This window comes from Lepisosteus platostomus, chromosome 19, assembly GCF_059453375.1.
Source record: "Lepisosteus platostomus isolate fLepPlt1 chromosome 19, fLepPlt1.hap1, whole genome shotgun sequence".
NCBI lineage: Eukaryota > Metazoa > Chordata > Actinopteri > Semionotiformes > Lepisosteidae > Lepisosteus > Lepisosteus platostomus.
In genome coordinates this window covers 5,614,532-5,625,851 of record NC_142629.1, presented here as the reverse complement: position 1 = coordinate 5,625,851, position 11,320 = coordinate 5,614,532, and the positions used below count along the sequence as shown (strand labels likewise).

Here is an 11,320-nt window from a genome sequence, read left to right as displayed (position 1 = left end):
CGCCTTGGATTCACTCCCCCTGGACACCTGCACTCCTCTCCAGACCCTTCTCCTGCATGACTATTTTCCCCATTGTATCCTAGATTGTGTCGTCCGCATAGGGCCCGGAAAGAACTGTTCGTGACAGACCTCCTCCTGAGCTGCTAACATCTCCAGCATAAAACTGTTCAACTACACTTATCTGAGTTATAAACTTACTGGGTTATAGCAATATTCACGAAGTATCTTAAATTAGTTCATTCCGGACGGCGTGACTCACTCTTTGTGCCCGTCCTCCTGCTTGATCTTCTCCTCCACGGCCTGCAGGGCGGCGGCCAGCGAGGCGCTGGTCTCCTCCAGCTTCTGTTGGGCGGCCTCCGGCCCGGCGCTGTCGGTGGACGCCCCGGAGATGGAGGACCGTGGCGGTTTGACCGGCGGGGGCGTGGGGCCCGGGGTAGGGGGTGGGAGGAGCTGCGGGCTGCCGGCCGGGGGGCTCAGGGGCTTGGCGGGGCTGGAGCACAGCGAGGGTGGAGTGCTGGAGGCCTTGCCGCCGGGCTGCTTGGCCGGGGAGGGGCTGGGGCTGGGGCTCGGGCTGATTGACTGCAGGACGCTCTGCACCTTCGGGGGCTTCGGCGGGGTTGGGGGCGGGGCGGGCTTCGGGGACACAGGAGGGGGCAGGCGCTTCACCTCTGGAGGAGGGAGACAGAAGACAAGAGGGGAAGAAAAGCACGTGAGCCGGGTTGGCTAAAGACATTCACAGCTCGTCTGCTGCATTACCAACTTTGCCAACTCGTTCAAACCTTCAACAAACTACAGACAATTCTGAATTCTTGTTCCGAAATGAAATTGACAGACTCTTCCTCGCTCATTTCCTGCCACATAATGTCTTCTGCGAGATATTTATCTCTCGATATTTCTTATTATTTTAGGAAAATGGGGGACAAACTTTGCTTGGGAGGCAAAAAATAAACCCCCTTTGTCGGTGTCTCCGGATAAGCGATTAATTGAATAGTTAAAGAGCTGAAGTCTGCAAAGAGGCACCTTTAGTTCCAGATACCGATCAGCTCTCTGAAGCTGCTTTACAAAACAGTAGCTAATGCCTCCTGCCTGATCCATCGTGTTCTGCATGTGGATTCAGAGTTGCTGCGATACCGTGAAGGGCGTTCAGTACCTGGGCTGCCCGGTCCAGGAATGGGGGCTCTCTTAGATGTGGGTGTGGGGGGGCCCTGCTTTTTCACCGGGCCCTGCTGAGAGAGGACCGGCTTAGGTGACACAGGGGGCTTGACAGCTTTTCGGGGCTCACTCTCGGCACTCTGCGGGCCGTAATCGGAGCTGTCCCTGCGTAGTCCCAGCTCCCCGTTGCCCTGGGGCCGGGGGTGGTCCGTGCCGCTCATCTCGGACACGGGCCGCCTCTTGACGGTGCTGGTGCCGTTCTGGTAGGGAGCGAGGGCCAGCCCGTCCGGCTGATCTGCCGAGGACTCCCTGTCCTTGCCCCGGGGACGCCGCTTGACGGTGCTGGACTCGGTGAGCTGGAACTTGACCCCGTCGGGATGGTGCCGAGGTTTGACTCGTCTCTTCAGGGTGGCCGTGGCGTCCATGCGGGACAGCTCGTCCTGCTGGAGGATGTAGACGTGATCCGGCAGGCCGTCCCCGCCCTCTCCCCTGCCCAGGCCGCCGCGGGGCCGCTGCTTGATGGTGTGGTGGCCGTCGTCGGCGAAGGGAAGGTTCTCGGCGGAGCTGTTGCAGGAGCCTGGCTCCACGGCCAGGCTGTCCTTGCCGGACCCCGGCTCCCGGGGGGGGCGGTCTCTCCGCGCGGCTGCCACCAGGCCGGTCACCGGCCCGCTGATGGTCCGGCGCCGGTTCACCACCTCCCCGTCCAGCCCGATGGCGTCACGGTGCTTCCCTGTGCCGTGGAGAGCGGCCACCCGAGCGTGATCCGGACTGACCTGTGCGGGGGAGGGAGGGAGACACAGCTTCACGCAGGCAAGCACCGACGACCTCATCACGCACCCACCCTCGTGCTGCCGAGCCAGCACCGCACACACTGGGCTGCTTGGCTACAGCAGCACCACTGGCTCTCAAACCCTTAGAGACTCTCTAGAAAATCTAAAGTTGCACAATGGTGGAGCTCCGTAAATAAAAACCACACTTCTTCCTTCTACAGAGTCAGATCATTTGGCAATACGTCAGCTGTGTTTTTTTTTTTGGCATAAGGCTGTTAATCGCACAGCCAAGACTGATAAGATGAGGTAAAAATCTCAGAAGCCAGCCTCAGGCTCGAGATCTTAACTCCTTTATCTTGCCAACACACACCTCAGACTTCAGACCAACCGGGCTCCAAAGCCTGGATCTGCAGAGCGCGAGATCTACAGGTTTTCACCGTACCTGAGCTCCTCCCGATCTGGTTTCAGCTCGATACCTGTCCCACTAGATCCACTGAATTTCTCCCACAAAGTCTTAAACTGTTAAAGAGAGCTCTCGAAAGGTAAGACTACCACCCTGCAGGGTCAGGAGTGGGTCCCCCTGCCCCCCTGCCCTCCTGCTGGTCTGACCCCTGGCTCTGGACTGTCTCCTGCAGTGCCGTTACAGTACCTGCAGGTAGTGCCGGCCGCTGCCGCCCAGGGATTTCTGTAGCGCCAGGGCTTTGGCACCGCCACCAATGGAGGACATCTCCAGCATGGCAGCGATGCTCTTCACGCTGCCCGCGCTGCCCGTGTCCACGGTGCCCCCGAAGTCACTGGCCCGCCGCTGCTCGTGGTAGCCCACCTCCAGCTCCCCGCCTTCCTTGGACAGGTCGTCCACCAGGTTGGAGCTGGAGATGGCAGAGCTGGAGCGCTTGGGCGGGGGCGGCGGCGGGCCTTTCTTCTTGGGCCGCAGAGCGAAGGACTGGCTGCGGTTCACGTTCTTGTCGGCCGACTGTCCCCTGACCGAGTTGCTGCGGGCCACGCGGCGCTGCACGGTGGCGTAGGGCCCGGAGTCGGGCACCGCCAGCTCGTCCCGCTCCTGCTCGCTGTCCGACACGGCGTAGCGGCTCAGGCTGTGCGCCCGCTTCTTGGGCCGCCCCTGCTCCTCGTCCGACTCGTCGCCCTGGGGGGGCAGGCACAGCACGGGCACCGACACGGGCGGGCTGGGGGCCGCCTGCTGGGCGCCTCCTGCCCCCTCTCCACCCTCCACGGGCTGCGGCATGACGTAGGCGAAGCCCCTGTGCGTTGGGGACTGCTGCAGGGAGGAGCGGGGTGACATGGGCCGTTCCGTCTGGGGCAGCAGCTGGGGGGTGGGCTTCACCTTGGCAGTGGCCTGTGGCGGCCCCATAGTCTGTGGAGAGGAGGGCCTGGGCTTGGTAGGGGTCTGTGGGGGGGTGAAGGATCCCCCTGCTCCAGCCGGAGGGAAGGATTGACGTGGTTTCCCCACCACAGGTGGTACGCTGGCCCTCTGCGCCCCGTGGCTCCCCTGGCTGGCCTGCCGCATGGGCCGCACCTCCTTCCTCTGAACGCTGCTGCCGTCCTCTGGCTCCTTGGCCTTGCCCACGCTGTTGTCGTGCAAACTGCGCGCCCGCTGTACCGCCTGGTTGCCGGCTGGCTTGGGCTCGGAGCCATCTTGGGCCTCCCCGGCCCGCGTCATGGCAGCCTGCAGCTCATTGCTCAGCTCGCTGTCCTGGAAAGTGCTCATCTTGGGGGACATGCACTCCGCGCTCTCCTGCTGAGGGCTCTCGATGGCCATCACCTCCAGGGACTGGGGCGCCTTCTTCCGCAGGGTGCTGCGGCCCTGCTCCGATGCCTTCTGAATCTCCGCCAGCTTCTTCACGGCCAACATCAGCTTCTTCTGGTGGCCTAGGGCAGGGAGAGCGACAGGTATCAAGGAAACTCAATGAAAAATTCCTTCAGCCATTAAAAGTCTATTGCGGGTTTCTTTGCCTGCTTCTGCTACGTTTTTTCCAGCTCCAATTCCCGTTGATCCTAATCTGCTGTAATTCCGAGCTAAGATTCAGCAGGAAAAGGTTGTTCATCTTACAAAATTTGAAGTCAAGAGGTATTGTTCATTGCTGGGACTTAACCCCAGTTAGTGATGCCTCAGGAGATAATACCATGGTTGCAAGAAGTGACAAAGCCCAGTTGTGCAGGAATGGTCTCTGTCACATCCGCCTCCGCCGTCTGTCTGATCCCCTAGGAGTGCGAAGGACCTGCACCATGGCTCTTGCACTCACCCAGCTTGGTGATACCGATCTCCTGCAGGTCCTCCCAGGTGATGTCAGTGAGGACCTGCACCATGGCTCTTGCACTCACCCAGCTTGGTGATACCGATCTCCTGCAGGTCCTCCCAGGTGATGTCAGTGATGAAGTCGATGTTCTCGTAGCCGTTTTGAACCAGGACCTGGTAATACTGCCCCAGGCCAATCATGGACAACCATTCTGCCAGGTTAGCCTGTGAACATCAAGCACGCAGTCGGATTATGGAGGAGACAGAAGGCCAAGAGTGCAAAAGGAGAGAGATGATTACAGGCAGAAGTGCAGAGTTCATGAATGTTTTCTGCTGTTTACCAACTTGCTAGACTTGACTGATTCCACCCATTGAGTTCAGCTCCCCACAGTACCCCGAATAACTACTAGTGAAAGATACAGTTTTCCGGCCTTCCTGACTGACCACTCACAACTGGCTTTAGTCCGAAAATCCATCGGGTTCCCCAATATAGCTTCGTACCTACATAAATCTCTTCTCTCTGCCCACACTAATATATACTGAGCTCTGGTAAACTGCCTGGTTTTTAATGCCATTTGTATATTCTAATGAGCGGACCTTCCTAGTCTCCCCTGGTGTTTCTGTTCAGTTTAGTTACCATCACAGGTGCAGTGTGACTGCTATGACTCAAGAACTCAGCAGCCCTGACTGTGAGCTCAGTGGCTCTGAACAGAAAGAGGAAAGAAAATAGGAAAGGAATAGGAAAGAATATCCCAGTAAATGCTCTAATGGCTCAAAACCTGCACATCACTTAAGTTTTATGTAAGATGTATATGATGCTTTACATAAGACTCTCCTTGCATCACATCCTGTGACTTCTGGGACTCCACAGCATGCTGATAATGGGACCTTTAACAGTACTATGTTTCAGGTACTTGTCCATTTTTATTCTCAGATAGGAGTCATGTGGATTTCTTATTTTAAGCTCATTTGAAGCTTTATATCTTGTGGCACATTATGGTGTAGCTTCATAGTCCTTTGTAAAGGTGACCACGTGCATTATTCACAGGGTATAATTAGCAGATTAACCGTGTAGCGAGATCTCAGAAGTTCAGCTAAGCTGGGTCTGGACAGTACTGGAAGGGGACGTTGATATTGTAAGCTGGTTCACCAGTAGGTGGCGCTTTTTTCTCTGGACCAGTATTTCCAAACCTCTGCCCCCATTATCATAAGAGGGAACACCACAGTGCAGAGCCATCATTAAATTGAGGCCTTGACTTCTTTTCCATTAGAGAACCCATGGTACTCTTCATGATGCCTAGGAGTTTGCACACTGCTGTCCTGGCTAAATTTCACTCTGGGTTTGTACAATCTGGTGTCCCTAAAGCTCCCCTTAATTCCGTTGGTGAAGTTATTTCTCACTCCACCATCTGACCTGCTCTGCGGTGGGGCTGATGGTGCAGAATGGCTCCCTCATGTCACCCAGGGTTGTGTTTGATTGGGGGATGAATGTCAGTCCTTTCCCAGATGTGAAGCCCTTTACGTGCTGAAGGATTGGCAGGCGGTGAAGGTGAATATGCTGTACTCACCGGCTTGTGCTCTGGAAGCCACTCGGTCATGTTGAGCTTGTTGATTTCCGAAGTGATTTTCTTGCGGTGCCCAGGTTTTGTCACTCCGATGGCTGTCAGATCCTGAAAAACACATAGTCCCCCCTCCCGTCATCAAAGAGACCCATCAGGCCAGCGGCAGAGCTGGATAGACTGGGATTCACGGAGATCAGTGGGAAAGACATCCAATCCTCCAACCAAGGTTGGGTACAAGGTTCCAGTTGCAGAGCAGGCCTGATCAGACCTTCATTGCTGCAGGTTCTGGCACAAATGCTTGAATATTAACACCACCTGACACACATTTACATGCAATTTCATTTGAAATATTTTGACCAGAATGAAATGGTCATCATTGATGCTGAGTTCGTCACAAGAGCCAGCAACTTTTAAATCTTCAGAACAGATCAAACTGCTCAGCAATAGGAATTCCATAGTCCCAAGATCCTAAGACCTTAGATAGCATTTAACATTTGAATGTGATACTATGTACTATGATAATATCTGGTGCCTTTTAAGATATAGTGTTAGTTTATTCACTCCATATTCTTAACATAATAATTTCAGGGATGGATATCAACACTGATCTCAAATTAAGTAGGGATTGTTGAAAGAATTCAGCTCAACATGTTACTTTTCATCAAAGCAATATATCATGTGAAACGATGAATGTGAAATTTTCTGAAAAACAGGAAAAATACAACTCAGGAAGAAGGATTGTCAGAGTACCCCAAAATACAATAAAATCTGTCTGGTTCGCTAGAAGATACGGGAACTCCAAACACAGTGTGCTTCTGTGCAAGTTTCTGTGAATTTTGAGGTCTCGCTAGAACCCTGTGCTCAAGCATGTGTGTGCATTGCATTGCCTGTATCCTATGACATGCAAACCCAGTACCTTGTGCCTGGGATTCACATTGTCATGGGATTTGGGAAGACGGATAAAATCACTTTTACTTTTTAACCCCTTTATACTTTAACATCAACCCCACCAGGTGGCTTCTTCAAGAGCAATGGAAAATACTGAAAAACAACAACAAACTGACTCTGGAGTATGATACGGTGAAACTATTGGCATGCAGAGAATTCACTGCAACAACTGAAAAGCACATCTCTTGCTTGACCACTTCAGTACAGTTTCCACAGTTTCTTTTCGTTTTTTTTCCCTCAGGTTTTATTTCAGGTTCAGTCTGTATTTGCCTGAAATACTGTATACTCACCCCCATCACCAGATACAAAGAACAACAACAACATCTATTCCTACCCCCGAACATGCCATTCCAGGAAGAGGCCACAGTAAAACCAAGGAAAGATCACAGGAAAGTCACTGGTCAGTTTAGGCAGGCAAAGCTGGAGAAACATCTCTCTAAATGTTGCGTCTACAGCAGCATCAAACAGGGGAGACCAGGCTACACACGGGGAGTGAGCCTGGAAGACCGACAACCAGTCACACCACACCGATAATCTTATTGACAAAAGCACAACACACACACAACCTCCCGAAGCACAGGATTAAAACCAAGTTTTAATCACTCTAGCAAAACCATCAGGGGGGTTCTCATGAAGCATTAGGGTGCTGATGAATTAGCCAAGGTTCTGATGCATTCATCGGCTGACTAATGCTTAGGGGTCTTGCCAAGAATGTGCACCCGTGCACACGCTCACATGGACACGTACAGACACCGACACACACAGATATACACCGATATGCACACGTACACAAGGGGGCAGCACAGTCACGCTTTCCGGCTGGCAAGACTTGAGAACAAGGGCTTCCACCTCAAGAGAGAATGTTCTGTGACACGGGCAGCTCATTTTCTCCCAGACCAAGAAGCTGCGCAAACACGAAACGACCCACAACTGAACACTTCAACCACCAGGCCCTGTCTGTGACATTTCTGCGGAGAAGGTGCTCCCCCTCGATCGACCTTGTGGGTCTTCCTGGGCAAGAGAAGAGAGAACTGGGGCGACAGGTGCAGCAGCTGATCTCCAGTCAGGCAGCGGGAAGACGTGCTGCCACAGCAAGGCTACTGTTGCCCCGGCTGTGGCATTGGGAGGCTCTGACACAGCTGGGCTGGCGAGGAGGCAGGGGGCTTGGCTTTGAGGCAAACTCGCTGGGGCCAGCAGTGCTCCGCACAGAGTCAGGTTCCAGAGCACACGGGAGAGACCGCCTGGAATCCGACAGCAATCTGGGAGGGGAGGAGGTGGGGTGGGGTGGGGATCGAGGCCTTTTTGTGTTGTCTGGGGTCAGGGGGAGGTGGATTGGGAGGTTTCTGGGAGGTGCTCTTACCTCGGGGGTCATGCGGCTAATGGTGGCTATGTCATAGGCAGCGTTGATGAAGTTTGGAGCGTAGACTTGCAGCTGAAACTCGCTCAGCCAACGGATAACAGCCTCTGAGCTCTAGAAAAAAAGATAGGCGGCATTCATCATTGGCTCGTCCCTTGGCTCGTCCTGGGCCACCTCGCTGGAGTCATCCCACTGCCACAGGCCACAGCTCAGGATCTGTGCTCTATTAACGGCTGGGAAACTGTTAGACCTTCTCTTCTGAATCTCAAGGTTAAATTCTGAGTTTGCTTGAGCAGTTTATTACCGTTTTGTTTTTATTTAAAGACGGCTTTAACTAGAGCACGGGCTCCTTCCAGTTTATCTAGCACGGCATCCTCTGTACGAAAATGGGAAGGGTGCCGCCACTCGCAGCAATGGTAATGACTGCTTTACACCACTAGGAGGCCGTAAAACAAGAAGCTTGATTTGATTGTAAACTGTGGGGTGGGGAAACGCTTTATTTTCACCACAGATGGATGAATCCAGAAGTACGATGCAATGTGATGCAATGAAGAGGAATTTCAGTTGGCCACCACGGAGAACCTTCGAAGGTAAAGATGAAGATGTGTTAACACAGAAAATGGTGCGCAATTGTGGAGTCGTTTATTCCAGAAGTCACGGCTGCCGGGGACGAGCAAGGCTGTGCCCTGTGAAGAGCACAGGGGTCAGTGGGATCTTCTTCTCCTTGTCCACTCCTTGTCCACCCTTCATTGGACATCATCTGAGTGGCTCCCCAGCAAACTGCGCCTACTGTCCAAACCTTAGAATTACTTTCAAGGCACAGATGGAAGAAGAGTCTCCTGGAATAACAACACTGTCCTGTACAGTATATTGTTCACCAAGCTAAAGGGAGACATTGGATGGACGGTGTCCGGTACATTTCTGGACACTCCCTGGGATCCTCTCCAGTAAGGATCTTCTACACCATGAACACCAGTACATCAGTACCGTTGCAAGGAGCTCAGTTCTGCATATGAGGGAGAGAGCAGCCTGCATTTGGGCAGGCAGTCACAGCCAAGAGTATCGGTTGTAATCCCCACACTGTGCTGGGTGCCTTCTGTATAGTATGTGGTATTTCAGTGGTCACTACAAGCGGGGGTGGCATTTTTTTGTAAAGACGTCATCAGGAGCACAGCATCTTCCCCACAAATCCCTAGCTGTCAGACAGCTGTCTGCAAAGGGAAGAATGTTCTTTATGCTGTAGAGTGGGACACTTGGATGTTTATGCAAACCGCCATCTCATAGCTGCCTGGTGATATTGTGATGTCAATGAAACAATTAAAGTTTCTCTGTCAGACGTAAGCATGTGGACCACCAATCCTGCCAAAGCAGTGCACAGTACTGTCCCCATACTGCACTGCAAACAAAAAAACACCAAAGGCCTGTTTCTACCCAGACAGAGTGCCCTAACATTTTTATTCCAGGTCAAACTGCTTATTTCATTAGTACAAATTGAGGCTATTTACAGGCCTTGACTTATACAGTGAGTATAGAAAGTCACCACCCCCTTTCAAAATGTGTACCTTTTGTTTTATGACACTGAAAATAAAAACAAATTAAATTAGGCTTGCTCCATTTTTATTTACACACAGTCACCCACATTAGCCAAGTGAAAATCAAATTCTAAACCATTCTGAAAATTAATATTACAACAGTAAAATACCTTTTTTGGATAAGTAATCACACACCTCTTACAATTGCGTTTGTAAACTTGCTCAGGTATAACCAATCACACCACAAGCTAATTGGCTCCCACCTGTGATCAATTGTGGTGATTTGGATTAGTTCAGAATAAAAGCAGCTGTTCCAGGAGGATTCCACTGCTTGCAAGTGCATTTCAAAGCAAAGAATTCACTACAGGGAAAAAGGTGCTGACACAAGAACTTTAAGTGAAGTTGTGGAAAGTCAGGAGATGGGTATAAAAAGATTTTAAAGCCTTTAAGTATCCCATGGAGCACAGTCAGGACCATCGTTAAGAGCTGATCAGAGAGGCTACCAAGAGGCCGATGGTGACTTTGAACAAGCTACAGGCCTTTATGGCAAAGAAAGAAAGAAAAAAGTCACTCCTCATTTTTGTTTTGCAAAAATGCAGCTTGAAGATTCTGTGGCCAAGTGGTCAACAGGTGCTGTGGTCAGACGAGACCAAAATCAAACTTTTTGTGCTGGAATGCAAAACAGTACAGCTGGCTAAAACCCAATACATCTTAACAGCCAGGATAGAAGGGAAGATGGAGGGGGCAAAATACAGGCAAATTATTGAAGAAAACCTGCAGCCCTCAGCCAGGAAGTTGAAAATGGGGAGATGGTTTACCTTTCAACGTGACAATAACCCAAAGCACACCGCCATAGCAACTGTACAGTGGGTGAAGGACAGGAAGGTGAATGTCCTTGAATGGCCTAGTCAGAGCCCTGACCTAAATCCCATAAAAAAATCTTAGGAATGACTTGAAGAGGGCAGTCCATCAACGGTCACCACGCAGTTTGAATGAGCTCCGTGAGGAGGAATGGGCAAATATTCCTCCCTCAAGGTCTGCAAAGTTGGTAGAAATATATCCAAACAGACTCAAGGCTATAATTCAAGCAAAAAGGTGCTTCCACCAAGTATTAACTCAGGGGGGGTGTTCTCTAATCCAACCCAGTAGTATTCTACTTTTTTATTTTTATTTTCAGAGATTTTGCTTTCTTTTTCTTTTCACTTGGATGTTGCAAGGTACAATTTGTAAATAAAACTGGAAAAAGTCTGATTTTATATTTCTCCTTTTTGGGCTTTAGGGTAACAAAAGGTGAACATTTTGAAAGGAGGTGGTGACTTTCTATACCCACTGTATAAAGTAGGAATACGCCATCATTATTCAATCACTGTGTGACATGCCCACACACTCTGTTATGGCAGGAACTAGGCCCAGTGACAGCTCCCGGAGAGACCGTGACCCAGTACTGACATCACAGAATCCCCAGATCGACCCACCTCTTTCTCTTAATTTATTTTTACAAACACCCAGCTGAGGGCAGGCACCTGCCTTGTCTTAAATTTCGTTGCAAAGCCACGAGTTGAAACGCCGCCCACTGTGAGCTGCAGTTACTAGGCACTTATTTTTACACAAGCAGAAAATAAAGAAAGAGAGAGACAGGCAGACAGAAAGACAGGCAGTTAGAAGGACAGACGTGGGTTGTCGTACAGGTCCTTGCAATTTTGTCCTGGTTACTGAGAGCTGTACGCTTATTGTGTCTCCTGATA

The 11,320-nt window shown here is 51.3% G+C and overlaps 1 protein-coding gene across 6 annotated transcripts in view; it reads right to left on the bottom strand.

Annotated features, from left to right (window-relative positions):
- The window catches only part of caskin1 (CASK interacting protein 1), a 127,083-nt gene that overhangs the window by 5,760 nt on the left and 110,003 nt on the right, over positions 1 to 11,320 (bottom strand). For 5 of the 6 annotated variants that reach the window (XM_088612909.1, XM_088612911.1, XM_088612913.1 and 2 more), the window contains 6 exons: positions 8,047 to 8,157; positions 5,745 to 5,846; positions 4,263 to 4,401; positions 2,572 to 3,809; positions 1,151 to 1,925; positions 260 to 668 (listed from right to left, as the gene is read on the bottom strand). In XM_088612909.1, the coding sequence (XP_088469035.1) occupies positions 260 to 668; positions 1,151 to 1,925; positions 2,572 to 3,809; positions 4,263 to 4,401; positions 5,745 to 5,846; positions 8,047 to 8,157 (2,774 nt within the window). The remainder of the gene's footprint in view (positions 1 to 259; positions 669 to 1,150; positions 1,926 to 2,571; positions 3,810 to 4,262; positions 4,402 to 5,744; positions 5,847 to 8,046; positions 8,158 to 11,320) is intronic. The other variant, XM_088612912.1, reaches the window with a different exon arrangement.